Below are 24,177 nucleotides of genomic sequence, written 5' to 3' on the forward strand. Positions count from 1 at the left end.
CTGGACTGGAGTGTGAAGAAAGTCATACATTAGGGTGAGTAAAAGATTTTTGGGAGAACTATCCCTTTAAGATGGTTAAATGACCTTATACATTGTCAGGTTTTTAAGTGTAAGATGTGCATGTAAAGTAATCACCACATTTGTTTGGTGTATATGTCTCTAGGTGTCTAGCCTGTACCTGTACGACAGTGTGCTGATGTTGGCCAATGCCTTCTACCGGAAGTTAGAGGACAGGAAATGGCACAGCATGGCTAGTCTGAACTGCATGAGGAAGTCAACCAAGCCCTGGAATGGAGGCTGGTCCATGTTAGACACAATCCAAAAGGTCTGAAGTCACTTTACAGTTCATCTTAATTTGATCTTTAGCTCACCAGGAGTAGTGTTCAATAAAACATGGTCTGGTTTGAATTATGTATATCTTTCTAAACAGACGTTTTAATTCAAATTTTCTTAGGGGCGGATTTCTGGGCTAACTGGTTTAATGGACTTTCGAAGCAATGGGGCAAACTCTCATGTCCAGTTTGAGATCCTGGGGACAAGTTACAGTGAGACTTTTGGAAAAGATGTGAAGCGGGTGAGTGGAAATATTGTACTTGAGTGAGTGGATGTTACTTTACCAATAAATAAGAAAATGACATAAATTCAGATTATTTTAACATCATGTTTGCACAATATGCTATGCCGAATACTGACATTTAGTGTCTCCGCTTCTTACCCGGTTAGGATTAATTCTGAAAAAAAAAAATATGTTTGAACCAGTTACTTGGTATTTGGATTAGTTTTTTTCAGGGTGTACACAGCTATTTGTTATTATTTGTGAATGGTTTACAAATTAGCTTTTTTTCCTGCATAATTATGCAGTTGTGTTATCAAAAGGGGCTTAGATAACCCACCAAATCCTGCTCTATACAGTACATTGTGATTTATTTATTTTTTAATTAAGAAGAGCACTAATTCTTTTTCATAGAGGTCACATGTGGCTGGGAAAGAGCTGAGCCTATTTCTGTATTCTGGGGGCATTAGCTACTTCAAAATAAACAGACAGAAATCATGATGCACAACCAAAAATATCTGAAAGGAGAAGATAAGTGGACTGAAGTGAGGTGAGCGAGATAGATGGAAAGAGAGTACAAAGAACTGAATGATGGATCCTGCTTGTGTGTTGAAATTGGAGACACTGACATTTAACATGGCCAAGATACTTTAACACACAAATACAAATAACTCATTAGATCTCACAAACAACACACAAACATCAACACACGTAGTAAAAAATATACATCAGAACTGGTGAATCTATCGCTTCTGTCTCGCTCTGTCTCAAGTTCTCTTTCATCTCTCCATCTGATGCACAAGAACTCATACGCAAATGCTTGCAGGGCAGTGGAAGTGTTTTGGCGACATAGTTTGTGGTCATTAGCAGGGCTGCCGGGTCTATCACACACCAAACAATCTCAATCTTCTAGCCTGAATATTAGTGAGTGTGTGAGTTGAACATGACCATTCCTCTGGCAAGAAACACGTAGCGATAATGACTACACATACACACAAACACACACATGTACAATATAGCACCCCTACTGTCCAATACACTAACAGCTAAAAAACACACACATTCTGCTGTCTGTCAGCATTAATATGCATTTTTCCACTCTGATCTCTTCTTAAAAGGATGTCTCCTCCTCAAGGCTCTCTAAAGCCCACATAGAGGCACTCTGCATGTCACAGACTCTCTTCCTGCAGTTTCAGCTTTCCTCTCCCTTTCTTTCTTACAGAATATACGGTTTAATTGTGAAAGGTATTAAATGATGCATTCAATTTATTTATTTATTTCATAAGGGGAGCAATATGTGTGTTCAAATGTTCAATGTTCAATATCTATATATATTTTTATCAGATAAAGTGTTAATAAAATACAAATTAAATTAGTAATTAAATTAGTGAGAAAAAATTGTGTATTTAATTTCTGTAATCTTTTTGGGAGAAGCTCACACATTTTTATTCTACACATTTTACAGTATTTTTATATTGTAAATATATTATTACTTTTTATACTACGGGGCCGTTGAATGCTTGAATCTGATTGGCTGATTGGCTTGGTGTCGTGGCTGCATTGCCACCTCAGGTGTGTATTATTTTTCTAATAATTCAACAGGCCGTCGTCAATTATTCCTTACATATTAACTTGGATTATACGTAATTTGGTGTGGGCATTTTTTTCATAACAGTAACATATTCACACACACATATACTGTATACTCACACAAATGAGCAATCAATGTGAACTGAGCTGTTTCAGATGCACCCAGAAGTTGTCCTGACAACCCAACGATTGCTATAAAGCAAGAAACGTGTCTAGTATACTGAATGTTTGGGAATGAGGAGGTTATTTTTCAGCCAGATGTCAAGAGGAATCTACCTCCATAATGAAGACGGAGATGTTATTTTCTCTCTTTCTCATCTCGCCAAATCCATCTGTGTCATTCTCCATCTCCCTCGCTCACTTTCTTTTAATCTTCTCTTTTCATTAAATTGTCTGTTCTTTTGTGGTGTTATCCAGATTGGGAAACCAAGCATCTTTTACAAGATGGATCTGTTCCCAGTCCTGCACACCCCAGAGCAGTTTCGCTCAGCACCCTAATGTGGAGAGCAGGTGCTATGAAGAGAAAGTCCTGAAATTTTGATGAACTTTACAAGCCCTTTAGTTGATTATTGAATTAATAGTAATAGGATCAGTCCTGGTGCAAAAACACACTAGGTTAATTCAACAACTTAATGATCTTATTAAACAAGGGAGGGAGAGGGAGAGAGGGACAAAAGGGAGTGAAAATCAGACTAAGCAGGTGTTGTCATTTTGTCCTGCAAATGCTTGTAAAAAATAAGGCAAAGTGACCAGCTACACACATGATATCAGCTGGTTTTGTGTTGGTATTGCAGTGACATTAGGCAGTAACATTGTGTTTCAGTCTGTCCAAGCCAACGTAGGTGACCTCTGCACAACTGGCCGAGCAGTTCCCATGGCAATAGGTTGACCGCAGGTTGCAGGTGAATCTGGGAGAAAAAAAAGAGCTGTAATGAACCTCTGTCCACCCCTGTGAGCATTTGCTGAAATTAAACATATAGCTGACCTTATGGGTTTAAAAGGTCACACATGTCTTCGTGTGAGAAAAAAGAGTTCAGGTCAGAAGACGGGGACAGCTATGGCAGAAACTTCATTTTGTGCTCAGTGACCTATTTTGTGTTAAATTAGATTTTTGTTTTGGAATACTCTCCTGATGGAAGATCCAGACATGGTCCATTATAAGATTTCTAACAGAGGCAGTCAGGTTTAGTTTTTTTATCTGTTGGTATCTGATTAAATGCATTATGCCATCTGAACATGACATCCAGGACCGCTGGCAGTAAAACAGGCCCACGACATTAAAGATCCAGCAGTATATTTAACCCTGGACATGGGGTACTTTTTATCTCTGTTTGTACGTAACCCATCTGGTGGGTTTGCTGCTCAAAATCTCTTTTTTTTATTTTCGTCTGACCATTGAAGCCAGTGCCATTTGAAATTCCAGTTGTGTCTGATAACTGAATATGCTTTGGATTTTGGAGTTTGTTTCTGGATGAGCAAGAATAATTTTTCTTGAAACCCTACCGAACAACATGTGGTGCTGTAAGGCTCTTCAATTATTTATTTATTTATTTATTTTTAGTCTTTCTGACCCCAAGTCACAACTAATCTCTGCAGTTCTCTTGCTGTAGAGTCTTTAGCACTCAAACTCTTCTCCTTACTGTGCATTAGGACGATATAGACACTTATCCTCTTCCAAGGAGATTTGTAACATCTTTAGTTGATTGAAACCCCTTTATTATTGCCCTGATGGGGATTTTCAATGCTTTAGCTCTTTTCTTACAGCCATTTTCTATGTTGTGAAGCTCAACAATTATGTTCTGTGCATCAGAACTATATTCTTTGGTTTTACTACTTTACTCCTTGTGGATTATTAAGCAGTATTTGGCCTTTGTGTTCCTCATATTTATAATAATTAAAAAATCAGTCATAATATACTTCATATTATATAGATATTTTGCTCAAAATTATTTATAGGGGTGCCATAAATTGTGGCCAACATGCATTGAAGAAAAGCAATCATTTCATAATGAGATTTTCTCCCCACTTTCAATTGTTTTACGTTAATGATACGTTCGAATTTTGTGCATTTTTTGAATGAAAGATCAAAGGGAAAACTATACAGATTTGTGTGTGTGTGTGTGTGTGTGTGTGTGTGTGTGTAGTACAGTATATATATATATATATATACTGCAGTAATGAAATCCATTTCAGGCATAATACTTCCTATTTACACATATTTCTACATAATCAGATTTGTAAAATCAGGAAAAAAGGGAATTGTAAAATTGCATTTTATTTAGTCCTTTCCTTTGAGGCCAGTTCTTTTAAAGCTTTTTTTGTTTATCATGCTTACCACGGCTGCATTTTAAAAAGTAATATTGTGAAATATTATTACAATAACTGTTTTTTTATGTTATATAATTAATGTTATTGACATTAAAGGGGGGGGGGTGAAATGCTGTTTCATGCATACTGAGTTTTTTACACTGTTAAAGAGTTGGACTCCCATGCTAAACATGGACAAAGTTTCAAAAATTAATTGCACGTTTGAAGGAGTATTTTTGTTCCAAAAATACTCCTTCCGGTTTGTCACAAGTTTCGGAAAGTTTTTTTTCGAGTATGGCTCTGTGTGACGTTAGATGGAACGGAATTTCCTTATATGGGTCCTAAGGCACTTCTGCCGGAAGAGCGCACGCTCCCGTATAGCGAGGCTGAGCACAGACATTTCACTGATCAGAGCGATTCACTGATCAGAGCGAGAGCGTCGCGAAAAAGTCACAAAAGAAGTGTGTTTTTGGTTGCCAGGGCAAGACAACCCTGCACAGATTACCAAAAGAGAAACAGCATTAAGGGACCAGTGGATGGAGTTTATTTTTACAGAGCATCAACGGAGTTGTGCAAGTGTTTGTGTTTGCTCCCTGCATTTCGAAGATGCTTGTTTTACAAACAAGGCCCAGTTTGACGCCGGATTTGCACATCGTTTATTTCTTAAGGATAATGCAGTCCCAACAAAAAAGGGTCACGATTGTGTGTTGGAACCACATGCAGTGAGTAAAACTGCTTCAAATATCTCTTTGTTGTTAACTTAGCTATCAGCGCGTAAGCACATCAAGTAAACAACATGCGATGTTGGCATCAAACTGCACTTTCCACATGTACAGCTTAAAAAAAAAAGAAGAAATAAAGTGGAACTTAGTCATTTTCCAAAACCGCTAAGCAAATATATACAGTTTCAGTACATACCACACAGAGACGCCTTTGCTGATGCTGCTCTTGTTAAATTTCAGCCTCTGGATCTGTGTCACAGCTTCCAAACGCTCTCAACGCAAAAGCCTACTGGCACTTGTGATTCTTTAGCTCCGCCCACACGTCACGCCTCTAGGCGCTCGTGTTTTTCCGGGAAAAATCGGTACAGACTATCTTCTCTTATAAATACAGTATAATAAAAATAAATACTTTTTGGAGTTATGAAGGATGCAGTACTACTCTATAGGTACTCAAGATTAACAGGATATTGAGTGAAAACGAGAATTTCACCCCCCCTTTAAGCTTATATAAATATTTACACCTAAATATTTGTTACATATCCACTTTGACACAGTACTAAATGCAAATCAAAACTAGTTTATGATTCTTTTCTATATAACATTCTGCCAAACAAATCCTAAAAAATTGTGGTTACAATTGAATTGATTATGATTTGTTTTTCAGAAAATAAGGCATGCTTTGTAATATTAACATAGGTTGTTCATAACCTCTACTGACAAAAAGGTGCCAATGTAGTCTGTTTAAAATATGAAATGTTTCAATTCTTACAATTAAAATAAAATGTATATATCCATCATAATCAGTTTAAAGAGCCAGTAAGATGAAAATTCTAAGCTTCCTATCACTGTTTATAAGTCCTGTACATTAGGTTTAAATCCATCCAAGGTTAAAAAACATTGTCATTTTGTCGAAATATAATTTAAAATTACCTCAATTCTCAGAGATCCCCAAACGGTTCGCGCGAAGCTGTACTAAAGATTCAGTTTCCTTAAACCCCACCTTTCGGTAGCATACTGTGTTCTGATTGGTCAGCTAACATAACCAGTTTGGATTGGTTGTTCCGCACACACCTCCACGGTAAACTATGCGTTAGCATCTGTTTGGGGTGAATTATGTCTTATTCCTCTCGTCGCGAAGCAAACAGTAAAATAAAAAACTTGAACATTCTCGCTGCTTTTTCTTCTGTGTGGGTGTATTCAAGCTGCGCGCTTCAGTTTGAATCTGAATAGCGCGTTCAGCGTGGTGGCGTGTTCACGAAGGGAGACGTGAAAAACAGACATCGCGTTGTTTTCATATGGATTACTTTATCACAGAATATCTGTTAGCAGCACTTGTTTAGTTTTAAAATAGACATGTCAAGCTTTCTATAGATATCTCTCTCATGTCTCTTCGTTGAGTATTCACGGAGTTACACTTCATTTTAATGACGTGTTTGTACATGACGATCAGCGCAGAGAAAGGCTGCAGACAGCACACATACTGATAAGACGCTCGGGAGAAAACAAACACATAACTTCATAATCATACTTTGCATTGTGATTCGCAGATGCTCGTTGTTCTATAACGACTCGTTTCAGCGATTCAGAGTCGCCTCCTTACTTTAGAAGCCAATAACTTTATAAATCGTGTACTTTTTGGTTTAATTATTTGCACATTGTTTACACAGATGGACAGCTACATCATACACTGTAATACAGGTAATTTTTGATTTCCCATCTGTGTGGCTCTTTAAATTGAAAAGTACAGTGAGTTGCACAAAAAGCAGCACAGTTGTGACAGATATTTTTTCTGTGTATTTTGAGAGTGTGATGATGCAGAGATGAGGTGAATTTTATCACTCATGAGAGTGAGAGTCTCATTTGATTTGATGAATGGTAATGAGTTTCTCTCACAGACTCAATAAAGAGGCCAAAAAGATATCTCTCTTACCAATCACAAAAACAGCAGCTTACAGAATCAAAAAACGTCAACAGCCCTCACGATACAGGAAGATATTAAAGCTTCATCTTTGCACCTGTAAAAGCCCCCCCCCCATCCCCGCTGCTCTGCATGACTCTTGTCTTGTCTCTCATACTGTTTCCTACTGTAAACTATTGTTTGTGTGTAATCCTCTCTCCCTGGCTTTTTGTTCCTCTGCATCTTTTCCCCATGTGTTCCCTCAAGTGGAGACGTCAGCTCTCTAAGTCACAAACAACAAAAGCTGTAAACTTCTGGCTCACGGACCTTTAGTCTTGACAAAATATTCATGTGTCTTCACAGGCGGGATTCGGGTTGTCTTGTAGCACAAATATTACAAACAAGAGATGAGAGAACGAGAGGCTATGAAATGGCACAACCAGCTCAAGAGTCGGGCAATACAATGCTGCCAACACTCTCAGTAAACACAAAAGACAGTCAGAGATGTATTATGTAAATGATGAAAAAAAGGACTACTGAAGCTGTATTTTCAGCTTGACGTCTGTGAACAGGAAGCTTCATTTATATTGAAGTATCGCTACTGTTGTGAGGGGTAACTGTTAATGGGCTTCCTGTCAAAGTAAATACTGGGTACTGTGACAATACTCATTGCTGCTCTGATTAAAAAAATGACAGTTCATTTGTTTTCTCACCTTCGTGTCATTCCAATGTAACCCAGAATTCTTCTAAATTTCTTCTTGAAGAAAGCATGTCATTCAGGTTTTGAACAATATGAGGGAGAGTTAATGATGACAGAAAAAACAGTCCCTTTAAGAGACACATGATACTGAAGTTTTGTCAATGTGAGATACTACACACTTGCAGATGATGGAAATCTCTTTTGTGCTGTAGGAACAGAGCTGTCTTTCAAGTGTTTACTGGTCTCCAGTGGACAAGCCACATTGCTCTCATCTCTGTCAACACACACCCACATGATTAACTATTTAACAGCACAGGCAAAAGCTAAAAGAGAAAATTTTGAAGGAAAGGTACAGGAAATAAAGAAAAAAAAAAACCTTTAAGCCTCACCTGGGAAAACAGGGCAGAAAAAAAATGCAGCTTACTAAAGTGTGTATAGCAGACAGTTCTCAACTTGCTCTCTGGAAGCAGCTGAACAACTACATTTCTGATTCAACTTCAGTCCAAAGTAAGACTAAAACACAGCTGATTAAATCACACTATTCACAAATCAATTTCAACACAGTATGGCAAAATATCTCTGATGTAAAAAAAAAACACAGAAATCTCTGACAATCCCATGCCATGGAGTCAAATTAGCAGAGATGAGACCAGCTGTACAAAACTAGTTTTCTAAGCTACATTCGACGTTTAGACTACATTTGACTTCATTGGACTAACATCTCTGTGTTTATTACAGAGGTGGGTGTGTTTGCGTACATCACAAATGACATATACAACTTTTACTTAAATACATATTAATATAATTGAAATGTATTATGAAAACATTATCTAAGTAAACTTTACATGAGTTTTTGTATGTGGTTGCTTATAATAAAACCCACATAAGTGAGTATAAAAATCTAGACATGTATCTTACCTAACACTGGTGTTGTTCAAATGGCCTGTCTTAGCAGTTTCCATGATTTGGATCTCCTTAATAATTTTATTATGTTATTTTATACCCTATTGAAAGTTGCAGTATGTGGAGAATTGGTTTGCAAAAGGTTGGCCAAGAAATGCATGACGAGAAGCGTTGGGATAATACTATATCAGCAATCATAGACATTTGCATTCAAAAGGAGGTTGCGTGTGAAAAACACAGACATGACAGATTCGGAAAGCATGTCAGTGAAACATAAATTTCTATAACGTCTTCCTGGAAAACTAGTCCCGTCCAAATTAATATTGTTTTTACACAACAGTTCAATAAACAATAAGTTAATATTAATTTACTAACATTTTAATCACAATATCCATAGTGACTGTCTTTTTTTTTTGCTCAACCAATAGAAAAGGATCCAAACGAAGTGGAATCACTGTTGTGCATTTCCTGGCAACACACAGTAGTGGTGTTTTATATGGTTCAGTGACTCCCTCATAGAGACTTTTTTTACATCATGTAGTATGAATTTAACCCAGACACACTGTAACCGTCATGTTGTTATTGTCATGTGACCTACCAGTGTCAGCTGCAATGCTTTACTGCCATTCACAAATCCTCTTCTATTGCCTGATTAGATTGTAGAGTCCTTCAGATGTGTACTTCAGTTTGTGTTTTTCAGATGCAACTATTCACTTGTTTCATTCCTGAATGAATTAGTAATTTTTTAAAAGAATTGCTCTAGTGAATGTTTTAATTGACTCACTCATAATGTCAGTAACTTGTTTTCTACCTGAATGGATCAGTGTTTTTGAATGAATCACTTGATTCAATTATTTAATGACTCTTCATATAGTCAGTTCCTTGTTTAATTTCTAAATGATTCAGCGTTTTTTTAATTAATTGCTCAAATGGGTGATTCATTGACTCACTCATAAAGACATTCCTTTGTTTCATTCATGAATAAATGAGCATTTTTGACAAATCGCTTGAGTTAATGATTCGACACTTCTCACTTTTGCCACTTACTGTAACTTGCTGTAAAACACACTGAAAAATTCCCGCTACTACTGAACTAAAAAAAAGAGAAAATGCCGAAAAGGATTTAATAAAAGAAGTATGGAATTTTTCCAAATTCCTGTTATCTTGTCTCTTTGCCTTTCTTTTTTTTTTTCTTTCTGCTATTATGGGGTTATTGTTCACTACAGTGAAGATTTATGACTTGTGTCATTGGGGCAGATTCTAAAGCCTCTGTCATCCTGTCTCTCACAGAAGACTGTGAGGTCAAATGGTGGTCAGACAAGAGCCGTACATGATTTCAGGGTCAGAGTTACTTCTTTCCAAGATGTTAGTGTGGTGGCCTGCTGAATCCGTCACAGCGGATGAATGGATCTGGTGGGATATTGAGATTATGATGAATGGGCCTAGAGTTGAAGACAGATGCATCATGGCTTTCATCTTGAAGTGCAGCACTGTGTTTTACAGAAGCATTGTCATTACATGTGGAGGGAGAATTTGAGCAGTTTTCTTTTGTCATTTCTACACTAGCTCAACAACTGGCTTATATGCTGCTAATGTGGTGACTTACAGACAGGATAATACCCACAAAGATGAGAGAGGTTTTGTTCATGGAATAATACAAAGAAAGTAAGATTAATTGAAGATGAATGTGCACGTTCTGTATTCTGTTAATGGTCCGTCTATGTGCGTGTACAGTAATAAAGTGGTATTCATATTTGGTTAATAATTAAGGCGTTTTCAAGGCAGAGCTGTATTTATATTTCTCGGAGATTCTGTTTTTTCTTCTTCCAGAAATCTGTGCAGTTATGGTTCTGCAGTAACCCAAAGCACTTAATTTACCAATTGTATTTGAATATGTATTTCTTTTTTGTAGACAAAATTTTCATCCTTTAAAGTTGAGTTGACTACAATGACATCATCATATATAATTCAAATTAGCTTTTCACTTTTCATGAACAGGACAGTTGAAAGGAGACAGGAAACATTGGGAGAGGAGTGAAGGGAACAGAACCTGGAACTGGTACTCCTGCATGGGGTTGCCTGAGGTCCAGCTGTGCAAAGTGCTGCCCACAAACTATGGCTCTGACAACATCATCATCAGCATACAGCATTTTCATACAGGATGTGACTGAGGAAAAGATGATGCATGATGCACTTAAACCATACAAAAAGCTAAAACTTAATCTTACCTAAACCTTTAAAACTATTGGTTTAATATGTATATCCTTCTATATTATTATTATTATTTTTTTTTTTTTTTTTTTTTTTTTGTAGTGGCATCAGTTCAGCTTCAAGGCCTTCAGAAATTAAAAGGGGTCATATGATATGATTTAAATTGAGTTTGTTACAAGCTCTTGGTGCATAAAGAAGATCTGTAAAGTTACAAAGACTAATGTCTCAAATCCAAAGAGACATTCTTTATAAAAGTTAAGAGTCAACCACATCCTCCTAAAACGGCTCATTCTAACACGCCGCAATGTCTACGTCATTGTGTGAGAAGATTTGCATAATGCCGCCCAAATTTTTGAGCAGTGTAGAGTAGTGCTTCTTCTTTGTTGTTTCTCCAATCACTAATGCAGACTGGCAAATCAGAGCACACCTAGCTTTTCAGACTGATGAGCTTTGTAAAAATCGACATGTTTTAGAAAGACCAGGCATAGAGGACCTACAATAATGTACATTATGTGGAAAATAATGTGTTTTTTGAACCTTAAACCACATAAACAAATTGCATTACATCAAATACACAAAATAATGTTCTTTTAGCAATGTAATATGACCCCTTTAAGAAACTTATGATAGAGTTGTTATTTTGTATTGTGTCTGTTTTATTGTATTTTCTGTGCTGATATTGATTGTAATCAACAGCCTGTGAAAGCATATTGACAAAAATAATTTTTGTGTGTGCACGCACTATTGAGTGTGTGTTTCATTTTAGTTTTAAAAGAGAAGGGGGAATGTGACAGTTGTTGCCAAGGCAACCACCTCACACACTTACATGAACATTTTCACCTGGGCGTGTAACAAAAGCACAAATAGGTGAACCTCTAAGATGAATCTTTAAAGGGCTACTGATTTCTGCTTGATGGTGAGGGGTCTGCCATAGACAAAAAGTCATCACGTGAGGTCATCTCTGGCTTTTAACAACTGTCCTGTTCCTCCATCTTAATCTTCTTTTCCCCTCTTACCCTTTTCTTTGCATTCATTTTTGATCAAAGCTCAATCATAATTTTTCTTCCTCTGTCTCCCAGCTGGCGACATGGGATTCTGATCGTGGGCTGAACGGCAGTCTGAGGGAGAACCGGGCTGAGCATGGCATGCAAGGAATTACTCTGAAAGTGGTGACCTTACTGGTGCGTATTTCACTAAATGTTATTCAGCTCCCCTAAGTACAATCAGTGTCTTGCTGATGTCAGATTACTCTTACAGTCACTGTAGCATAAAAAGCATGACATGATTTACATACAGTAAGTAGGACATGTTCATGGAATAACATTTCTGTAAAGCAATCATTTCTGATCCCCCTAAAAACTATTTCTGATGAAAGAATGTTGTTTAAGACACTAACCCCATTCCTAAGCTTAACTGCCATCTTAATACTAATATCAAATATCAAATCTGACTGGTAGATAGGAATGTAATTCCAGGAATATGATTCAAACAAATATGTATAGATTGAATAGTAGGAGCTTCATTCCAGAAATAACAAATAATTTTCCAGGAATGTGTCTTACATGTTCAAAGAGATAGTTCACCCAAAAATGAAAATTCTGTCATTAATTACTCACCCTCATGTCATTCCAAACCCGTAAGACCTTCATTCATCTAAAATTAATTAATATATTAATTTTAACACTAATTAATATATTTTTGATGAAATCCAAGAGCTTTCTGAGCCTGCATAGACAGGTATGCAACTGATACGTTAAAGGCCCAGAAAGGTAGTGAGGACATTGTTAAAATACTCCATGTGGCATCAGTGGTTCAACTGTAATATTATAAAGCTACGAGAATACTTTTTGTGTGCAAAGAAAAACAAAATTAACAACTTTATTAACCCATTTAAATCCAAAATATCAAACATGTTTGATAATAATCGGGGCTGCCCCGATTTGTGTGCGAACAGATCGGGAGGTGCCAGATTGGATCGGTGAATGCCTAACATTACCAGATAATCTGCACCAAACATCGGGACAGATCGAGGTGCTCGACAAGATGTTTGCTCCGATTCTCGGGAGGGGGAAATCGGGGCTAAAAATCCTGTAGTGTGAGCCAGGCTTTAGTCTATGCCAGTGTTTTTTGCCCCACTTATATGCCCAGCTATAATTTTATAACAATTTTTATGATAAGATATTTAATTCTAAAATATGTCCAACTATTTTTACAAATGTAATCAAATTGAATTGAAATCAGAATCGAATTGAAAGCTTGGTACTGGAATATATCATGGATCACAGTGACATTTGTTGACCAATCTTCTCATAAACACTATACTGTATGATACCACATGGTCGCGCTGTGTGGTTTTTGTATTGTCTCTCATTAGACATCAGTATTTTTGTCATGCAGACTTTCGATGGCTTTCTTCAGGGATTCCTTTGGGGTTTGATCTTTATTTATTCTGCACTATCTCTGTTGTGGTCTCTCTAAATACAATTACAGTGCAGCAGCTTGAGTCTCAGATATTTCATCTGTCTGTATTTGAGTGCACAGGGGCTGTTTCACGAACAGTCAATCTTGTTTGGTGGCAATATGCCTTACTGCAAATTGCCCAGGTGAATTTAAAAAGGTAATTTCTGTCTGATGAGGCATTGCACGCTTCCCTGGCCATGGTGTAATAGGTCGGCTGAAACACTTCATTTACATTAACCTGAGACCAAAGGGTCCCGGCTTTCACTGGTAAAAGTCTTATGTCAGCCAATGGTTTGAATGTGACAGAAAACCAATCTGACCACAGTCTGAACAGATGGATTCACCACATAAATAAGGTTTGCAATCAATATCAAATCTTTTATTTGCAGAAATATGTCAAGACTTTATTAGTCAGACTGTTCTTTGCTTCCCCTTCAAATGAGTAAATGATAAGATGCAATCTAAATCTGTCTGACACTAACGGCAAATAATAGCTATGTCAGCTCTGAAGCCTGTCCATAACTGTCAAGATGCTCCTGCGGGAGATACATGTGAATTGTGGGAAATCTATTCTAATGCCATTGTTTGAAAACATTTGAAAATTATTCCTCTTGTATATATTGAGAACAAGTAAAAAAAAAAATGTGGGATGGATGCCTGATCATTCAAAAGTTTGGGCTTAGTAAACATTATTATTATTATTATTTATTTTTTTTTTTTTTTACATTTTATTAAGCAAGGGGTTCATCAAATTGAGTGAAAGTTACACTAAAGACGTATAGAATCTTAAATTGCCCCTATTATGGGTAATGATTTTGATTTTGGTTTTGGAAGTCCACAACAACAGCCTGACATGCTTGCAAGGTCAAAAAACACTTTCATTTTTTTAAAATATGCATTTATTTTTATTTATTTTTTTTATTTATTTTTTTTGGCAACAACTCCCAAATGATTTGTTTAACGATTCAATATTCCAAACCCCTCCTTTGCGTGACCCTAAACTGCGGTGATTCGTCTAATGAACCAGTCTGTTGTGAGTGGTCTACTGTGTGCAGCATGTCAATAACAGAATGCCCATCATCATTACTTATTCCACAGCTTGGTGGTAAACACCAAAACAGCCATCGTATTTGTGTTAGCCCAGTGCAGAAACATATAGATAAAGCACAGTTTGTACATAAACTTTATACATGGAAAGGTAATTTTCAAAAATCCATAATAGGGGCACTTTCACAATATGCCACAAAAGATTTGTATTTCGAATAAATGTTCTTTTGAACTTTTTGCACACCGCCTGTTTTTGACACTCATAATAATAAGAACCAATCAGCATATTATAATGATTTCTGAAGGATTGTGTAACACTTTATCTTGGCCATCAGAGAAATAAACTACATTTTAAAATATATTAAAATAGAATACACTCATTTTGAATACTAATAATCTTCAAAAATATTACTGTTTTAACTTTATATTTGATCAAATATGCAGCCTTGGTAAGCATAACATACTTCAAAAACAAATTTTCACACCCCCAAACTTTTGAATGGTAGTGCTTGTGTTGACAGAACAAGCATGTTCATCCTTTCATCACTGCTTAATTTAGTTCCAAATCAGGTTTCCAAAGTATAAAATAATTAAATAAATAAACAAGTGAATAAAATGAACCCCTGCATTTCTCTGTTGTCTTCAGGAGGAGCCGTTCGTAATGGTGGCAGAAAACATTCTAGGTCAGCCCAAAAGATATAAGGGATTTTCCATAGATGTTCTAGACACCCTGGCCAAAATTCTGGGCTTTAAGTATGAAATCTATCAAGTGGCTGATGGGAAATATGGCTCTCCTCAGGCCAATGGGTCTTGGAATGGACTGATTGGAGAACTAATAGGGAAGGTGAGATTCACATTCATAAAGACTATTCCATATGTTACTTGTATGTGAAACTGTGTATTCATATTAGTCATTTCATTGTTACCTACTTTAGGCCCATATGGTTGGCATTGCACTTATTTTATTCTAACTTGTATAAGTGTACTGTCACTTATACAGGTGTATTATCTCACAAAGCATGTTCATTTATTACTATTCAGAGGGCAGATGTGGCTATTTCAGCCATCACCATCACTCCTGATCGAGAGAATGTAGTGGACTTCAGTAAACGTTACCTGGATTATTCTGTGGGAATCCTAATGACTAAAACAGAAGAGAGACTCAACATCTTCTCCTTGCTGGCACCGTTTGACCTAGCGGTGTGGGCCTGCATTGCTGCTGCCATTCCTGTGGTGGGTGTCATGGTCTTTCTGCTCCGACGCATCCAGTCTGTCCGCTCCCAGAATCCTCCTGGGCCCCACCAGCCTGCTTCTGTCACGACATCTTTCCAGAGTGCCATCTGGATCGTCTACGGAGCCTTTGTACAGCAAGGTGAGTTGGGTCACGTCACGTGAACATGAGAGATGAGTTATTGCTGAATAGTCACCTTACTTGGATGGTGCAATCAGTTGCTGACATTCTCGTCTACAGGAGCACAACTATTACAGCGTTATAATACTCTTATTTTAGGAAAATATCTTTTCAGCGGAATATATAGTTCTTCAAATGTTTCTTAAGTACAAGTAACAGCACTAGAGACAATCCCTAGAGTCCTACATTTTGACTATTTGACAAAATATATTATTCCGTAAGAAGTCTACAACTCACTATTAACAGCTGCATGTGCCTAAAGGCACCTATGAAGAAAGGAGCGAATGTGTTTTGTTGAGGTTTGAAATAAATTGCTGCACTTTTCCGTTCTGCACACTCTGGGAATCTTGTCAGTACCAGGCTGATTCTAAGTGTCTCCATGCGCTTTCAGATGTAGCAAGTTAGACCAAGATGCAAGCAATTTACAGCAGCTGCTGAATGACATTTACTTGTTTATTTTTTTTCTACAGCTGTTTGCCAATTTGTAATTATAAGCCTTGAGCACATAAATTGATAATGAAACACACAGCAAGTAATTATAAAAACAGGTTGTGCATTTGGGTCACCTTTTTAAATAAACATTTACTTATCACTTATGAAGGACAATCATATGATAGCAGGTGCACTATACTGTTCAAATTATGTCAGGCCTCCTAGTAGCATGCCTCATTAAAAAATAACACATCACGAATAAACAGCTCTGCTGAATAAGTGTTAGGAGCCTTGAAGGCATAGTTCACGCAATAATTTCTTTTTTGCATGAACTTTCCCTGTATGAGCAAGGACAGTTTTAGCTTGTTGTCCATCATCAGTCCATTCATGCAGACAGATGGACTAGAGACACACTTCTGTGCAATTTATTTGAAAGAAATACTTTTATTCAGCAAGGATGCAATGACGACAGTAAAGACATTTATAATGTTACAAAAGATTTATATTTTTAATAAATGCTGTCCTTCTGAATTGTCTATTCATCAGATGATACTGGGGAAAAAATACAATAAGGAAAATATTAGGCAGAACAAACATTAAGAAGATTTTTTTTTTCTTGAACAGCAAATCAACATATTAGAATGATTCTGAATGATCATGTGACACGTAACGCTGGGGTAATGGTGCTGAGAATTCAGCTTTGTTGTTACAGGAATACATTTTAAATTATGTTAAATATATATATATATATATATATATATATATATATATATATATATATATATATATATATATATATATAATTCAAAATATTACAGTTTTACTATATTTTGATAAAATAAATGCAGCCTTGGTGAACATAAGAGGCTTCTTTCAAGAACATTAAAAAATCTTATCGACCATAGACGAATGATAGAAGCCATTTGATATAAAGCTATATTTCTAGCCATATATAAATTTGTCATATTTTCCTTTGCCCTAAAATACATGCTACTATATTTTAAATGCAACTAATCATTAATTAAAAGATTTGTAACTATATTATGAAATACACTAACTTGTGTGGAGGTGCATGTTTAGAACAAAAATTATTAAAATATAAAAATTTTATGTCTGGGCATATAAAAAAAGCACAAGCATTTTATTAAGTTTTAGCTCGGGAGGTTAAATTTGAAACAAGCCTTATAATGAGCGTGGTTGCCCACTTAACCTTTAACCTTTCCAATTACAGACTCTTTGGATATTATTTAGGCTTAAAGGGACATTTCAGTTCTCAGATCATTTGGCTCAGTACCAAAAAAAACGCACTGCCCCTAACGAACTCAACTGAGCATGGTAGCGCCAGATCTTTTCCCTCGCCGTTTTATTCTCACTGTCTCTGTGTCAGTGATGACATTTCCAAGGCTGTGTGCGCTGGAGAGGAATATTGTGTTGACATTTCAGCACAGGCTTATAAGGTGTTGAGCTTTTCTGAGAAAACAGGTGATGGGAGAATTAATCTTATTACATGGCTGGGTAAGACTTTAGAATACTGTTTCTTACTTACTGCATAAAAAATAAGAAATTATTGAATTTAATTTAATTTAGGTAAATATTTATTAACACTTGATTCCCTCTTGTTAACTACTAAGGAAGATGTGTTAACTAATAAGTGTGTAATACAATTTTATGATTGTGTTAAGTAACAGTTCGCTTATCAATAACTAATGTATTCTGCATTTATGGCTGCAGTGCTGTGTCACTGCCAGAAAGCAGCGGGAAAAGAAATAATTGAAGACTGAAAAGAGATAAAATCACAGATGGGTTCAGTGATATACAGTAGAACGGGGTCAAAGTTTAGCTGGTTAGTCTAAAAACCCAGTTTTTTTCTCTAATCCTTTTTTTTCTTGCTGTATCAATATGTCTTTGAATTGGTGTCAGAAATGACGAGCAATCCGTAGAATGTTTTCTCTTCTTCCGTGTGTTTGCAGGTGGTGAATCCTTAATGAGTTCAGTGGCTCTCAGGATTGCAATGGGAAGCTGGTGGCTGTTTACCCTCATTGTCTGTTCATCCTACACAGCCAACCTAGCAGCCTACCTCACCGTAACCCGCATGGACAACGCTGTTCGGTGAGCTTACTAGTCCAGCTCTGTATCAAAGTGGCAGAACTCTACACATCTGCAAATGCTTGTCCATGCATTCTTGTAAACCCTGATTCATCACGCTGTTGTCAACATGGTGTGTCATAGAGCCTTATTAAAGCTGTCCCATCACTAAATGTAGCTCTGGGTTAGGATATCACGTCACTGGATTGCCATCATTAGCATCAGATTAGGGCCTGTCATTCAGAAAAGCAGTCATTAGTCTGTCGGTCAGTGTTTACCTTATGTAAATGGCTCAAAATGCACTGTACCGTTTCAGCAAAGTTCAACGCTGGGTTTACAGGGTATGTGGGGTTAGAAAGTATCTACAAGTTTATGTGGTATAGAGAACACGAAAATGTCTGTATCTTCATTATTACTGTACATGGCTGCAGTCTTGTGTCACTGCCAAAAAGCAGCAGTAAGCAAGATAATGGAGGATGAAATTAGATAAAATCACAGAGGGGTTCAGTGATATAGACAAGGGGTCAACGATTAGCTGGTTAGCATGAGGCATTTAGCCAAACTCTGTACAGAAAAGCATGTTTTTCCATTAACAGCCATTCAAAGCCATATGTTCTGACTGAAGGTTTGAATAAACTATACAACTATCAAAATCTGAACAGATTTTAAAACACTAGGCATCATTCACTTGCCGACTTTGTAAATGTTTACAGACGCTCTGTAGTTTCATTTTATTTTTACCATTGCATAATAACAGTTCTGCTGTCACTATAGAAAATTTACTATTTAGTCATTTGAAGGGGAAATTAATAGTTAATACTGACACAGTGTGGCAGAAGTAGTCAGTGCAAACCCCATTCAACTCTACATTTTCGAGGAAGTCTAAAATTGAAAGTAGAAACTTTGTGAGTCAGATAAATACTTCAAATTTCTTCAAATTAAATCTGAAATCCCAGCATGTCGGCTGTCTCTTAGAGACCACGTTGGCCCTTCATTTCCCAGCGGGGAGCTCACAGTCCCTGACATTCTCCATAAATTCTGCGAAAGGTCGCCTCATATTAAAATCCTTTCTCTTTTTTTCCCTTTGTGTAGACGCCAGAACCTTTTCTTCTCCTTTGATGTTTTTTAGGTGTTTGGTCAACTCAGGCTACTCCCACGTCAGAGAAATCTCATGCACTTGTTGTTAGAAACACACAGGTCTTTTTTTATATTTAAATATACTATATGTATATATACACACTGATGTCAGATGTCAGATAGCACAAACAACGCAGCACAAAAGAACTGCAGTGATTCTTTTCTTCGTCCCTCACTACAGATGAATAATTGCATTTTCACAGCAGAGATAAATGGGTAGCACTTTATTTTACAGACCTGATCCCCATGTACATACTATGTACTTATTATAGTAATTACAATAACTATGTAATAACTAGGTACTAGCCCTGAACCTACCCCTAAACCAAACCCTACCCCATGTAGTTACCTTGTATTACCAGAACTTTCTTAGATAAATACAATGTAAGTACACTATAAGTACATTTAAGTACACGTACTGTAAAATAAAGTGCATTCTGCTTTAAACCTCCCTCTTATTTGACTATGCGAGTTGTTTTATATGAACAAGTAATGCCCTACCTGATGTGCAAATAGTTTCCTTCTGCCTCTGTAAATGTTATCTGCTTGATCATGGAATTCTGCCTTCTCAGCTCAGCTGAAAACCCAAGACTGGAGAAGCTTATTGCATTCTGTCCCTCTGAATTCTGACTTTATATTCCTAACGGACCTGTTAGTTCACACCTTTGCCCAAAGGTTCAGCTTTGGAACGTTAATGGAGAATTTGGTGCTGTCACATTTCTTATTCAGCTCTCTCTCTCTCTCTCTCTCTCTCTCTCTCTCTCTCTGTGTGTGTGTGTGTGTGTGTGTGTCGTGCCTCTGGGGGATTATTTCTTCAGTCTCTCAGTGGCAGCATCCACAGCTGCTATGGTTGTGCTAATCACCTTGTTTAACTGTTATTAAAATCAGGCAGCCCTGCTGGTGCATGATACGCTATCGTTGGCACGCTGGGATCCCACTGGGAGTCTTTCATATCTCTCACCAGCCTTAGATGTAAAATGGGATTCAAGCTTGACAAATGTTGTGTTCAGTCCCGAGGTTCCCAAATGAGCTATGATTGGCCGATGGAAAGGCTGCTGATTGGCCAGTTAGTTGACTTGCCATCCAAAGAGCTGTGTTGATTTGTATGCTATAAAAAAAACACTGGATCTGTTATTTTGTGTATAAAATGGTCTACTGTTTTGCACTGAGTTTGTTAATTGTTTGTAAACTATTGTGGGAGCATTTAGTGACCCTTTCAATTTGCATGATTTATGAAGCAGTTACTTTTTTGGGGGGGGGGGGGGGTGCAGGGGGGCTTCAGAACAGATAATTAAGCCTGAGTATGGTTTAATACATCACCATGTTTCTTTGCTAAGTTGGATGTAGCGCATCTAGAACATTCTAATACAAAACAAAAACAAGATAATGGATCACATCCAGATCTATTTCCCCATTACGACTAATAATACTTTTATAGAGCACCTCTGTTGATTTGTACTGCAAAGGCAGGCTGAAAGAAACTCGATTGGAGGACTGGAGTTTGTACTTACCCGCTAGGTACCCTGGGAAATCGCATTGCATGTTATGACTGTCAGTCAGTTAAATATTTTACATAACATTCTGATTAATTGATCAAATTCATTGCAAATTGAAGCTTGCAGATCAATATCTGCTTAAAATATCTAATTAAAATCATTTAAACGGATACTTGATATTTATTTTTACAATGTTAATTTAGAAATGTATAGTTTTTTGTGATTTATTATATATTGCAGTTTTATTGCAGTTATATATGTGTAGATCTAACTTTATTTCCTCAGTAAAACAATATTAAAAGTATATTCAGTTGATAAAAAAATAGCGTTTTCAGCGTCTCTCACAGTGAGCACATTTTAACTTCAGTATGTCAAGTTAAAAACACTTCAATGATTGAAAACACATACAGTGACCCCAGCATTCATTCTGTTTCATTCAGTCGCATGCCGTCTAGTCGTTTCTGAATGCAAGAACACATTCTGTGTTAACAGCTCATTACTCATTCTTTGCTGCCTGTTCTCAATAAGTGTGGTTTGGTGAAGTGTGTTGTCTATATAAGCATGCAGATCACAGGTCATAATTAAATTCATGTTATTACACATTACACATAACACATTATTTATTTTTTTAGAAGTAATTGTAAGTTTCACTCCATTAAGACATCAAGTTGATAGGTGCGGTGGTCATTAACTACAACTTTACAAATTACTTTGCCTTTTTTTGCAAATTATAGCACAATAGAGTATGTGACCTCACACAGTACATGCTATCGCTATAATTTTCACTGCAGGCTGACTATAAACCTCATTCTGTTTGCTGTAGCATTTGGACCAATCAGACACACAATTATTTGTTATATTTAACAAATAATATTTAACGCCACCTCATCTAACCAAAAGTTCTATGGACCCTTCCCCCGAAATTCAACTATCACCTTTAAAAAAGGCAGAACAGGCCTCTGGTTCCATAGCAGCCAAAAATTATCTGATAATGCTATAGTCTATATTATTTATTGATATCTATGTAACTTATTAGTGGTCGAAGAATCATTACTTATTTGTATATCAACTTCTGATCCAGTTACATATGTAAATTATCAGGCTTTCACACAAAGGGTTGTAAAACTCCCCAATATTTCCAAACTCCCACTTGGAATTTCAGCTTTTCTCATTAGAGAAGCCCATCTTGGGAGGCATGCACCCCTCTCAGACCCTTGAAGGCCTCACATCATTGGCCCGCCTTCAGTCTGTGGTTTAATATAAGTTATAGACCCTGTTATATATGGCGCTTATGGCTTTACTCAGGTGGTTAACTAACTCTTTTCATAGTTTCATTCTCTGGTTTTCCTGATGGTATCATCCATCAAATCCCATTTGCACTTTGCCCTGTATGAGTGATTGTATGTTTGTTTGTTCGTTTGTTAGACTAGTTGCTTTGCTTATTTGTTTTGTTTATTTGATTATTTGATTTATTATATATTTTTTTAAGATTTTTTGATTCAGAAGAACAGCATCTGCTTGAATAGAATAGAAATAGCATTTTTTATAACATAAATGTATTTACTTAATTGAATGTGCTCTTTCTGAATACATATTAATTTCTTTCAAAGGAAATCTTTGAACTTTTTTTTTTTTCAAATGTTAAATCTTGAATGAAAGCAATAAACTGCTTTGCCGCAGCTTTCAAAATAAATTTTTAATTTCAGAACTGCAAAATTTTTCGGGATATTAAAAACTTTACAAAAGCTGTTCGGCAGGGTTTGGAGTATGGCTACATCATAAATACAATGAGATGATATCATGCCTAGCATATTTCCATAGTTTTTCTCCTCCCGCTGTGGTATACTGTATCACTATAATTAAACTGATTAATTGTTCTGATTTCATCTTCTCAAGATTAACAATCTGACTCATTTGAATCTACAAATAATTGTCCTGTTAAAAAGCCTTGTCAAGGGTGACGGAGGGTGCTTATCTCAACATGAAATCACTCCCCACTAAAACCAGAGCGAGAACTCACACAGTGTCATTACACAAACATGGACTGCATGACATCAGAAGTTGCAGATGGAAGGCAGCAGCTGTGAGCGGCAAAAATAATTTAGAAGTGTATTTTGTCAGGGGGTATTATTTTCCTCCAAATAATTCAAATAATTATGAATACATTGTGTATATACATTCATTCATTATTTGTGGAAGTTTTAGTGCTGTTATGTCTAGTCTGCCTTTTCATTAGGGATTGATTGCTGCATGAGCACATTCATTGTCATAATCTGCGGTAGAGAGTATTGTTGCCCATTAGTCTGGCTTCTAACTTTCCTGTACTTTTGCACTTTTTCACCATGCAAAAGAAAATCCAGTGAATTTTTATTTTAGACCCTTTTGGAGTCTACATTCAGTGTGGGGACAGCGATTTCTGTGATTGTTATAATCAGGCCACAGCCATCTAAACTGAAAACCCATTTTAAAACCATTTTCACCCTACCAATTGCTACATTTTCACTACAGTTTAAATTTATTAAAGCGTTTCACAATATCTTAATTAACAAAGCAGCTTTCCAGCTCATACGTTTAATCACTTTAATAGAAAACATGCATACATACTACATGCATATAAAGCAGGTGAGCAGATGTAAACCAGCCAAATATTTTCATGCTGTTGGATTGGTACAGAGTCAGTTCAAGCAGTAATGGTAGTGTAAGATAAGGGACTTTCATTAACCCCAAATTACTCTTTTGAAATGAAGCATATCAGTAGCTCGACCTAACACCTCTGTGGTTCATGAGTGCATTTGAGAGGAATAGTGTCATCAAGAGGTGAACGTTTTAATCAATTTAATTTAATGTTTTTATTTTATTTCAGAGAAGGACAGAGCAAATGTTAAATGTATAAATATTTCAGATATTTTTTTAATGAACTGTCTCCATAGCAAGTAATGGTATTCTATAGGACATCAACACCAGTGCTAAACATGAACATTTGCTAATTGTTTAGATTTGATTAGAATTGATAACTCTAAGCATATTATATGTTAATGAGCTAAATTTCCATTCTTCCACACGTTGTAGTCATGTCTGTTTTTAATTTAATAATGTGGACTTTAAATAATATGTGGCTTGTAAATCTTTTATTGCTTTTCTTCTGAATCCAGAACATTTCAAGACCTTTCCAAGCAGACAGAGCTGAGATACGGAACTGTGAGAGACTCTGCTGTGTTCGAGTATT

General features: G+C 36.5%; 1 protein-coding gene across 1 annotated transcript; it reads left to right on the forward strand.

The window, feature by feature from the left end:
• Nucleotides 1-163: 163 nt before the first annotated feature.
• On the forward strand, nt 164-24,173 carry LOC113072609 (glutamate receptor ionotropic, delta-1-like; the record flags this gene model as incomplete). Its single annotated transcript, XM_026245597.1, has 7 exons — nt 164-325; nt 455-574; nt 11,963-12,064; nt 15,037-15,234; nt 15,432-15,762; nt 18,204-18,342; nt 24,104-24,173. Coding segments are annotated over 7 exons (1,122 nt in total), but the record flags the coding sequence as incomplete, so codon positions are not given.
• Between the last annotated feature and the right edge of the window lie 4 nt (nt 24,174-24,177).

This window comes from Carassius auratus, unplaced genomic scaffold (assembly GCF_003368295.1).
Source record: "Carassius auratus strain Wakin unplaced genomic scaffold, ASM336829v1 scaf_tig00009644, whole genome shotgun sequence".
In the NCBI taxonomy this organism is placed as follows: Eukaryota; Metazoa; Chordata; class Actinopteri; order Cypriniformes; family Cyprinidae; genus Carassius; species Carassius auratus.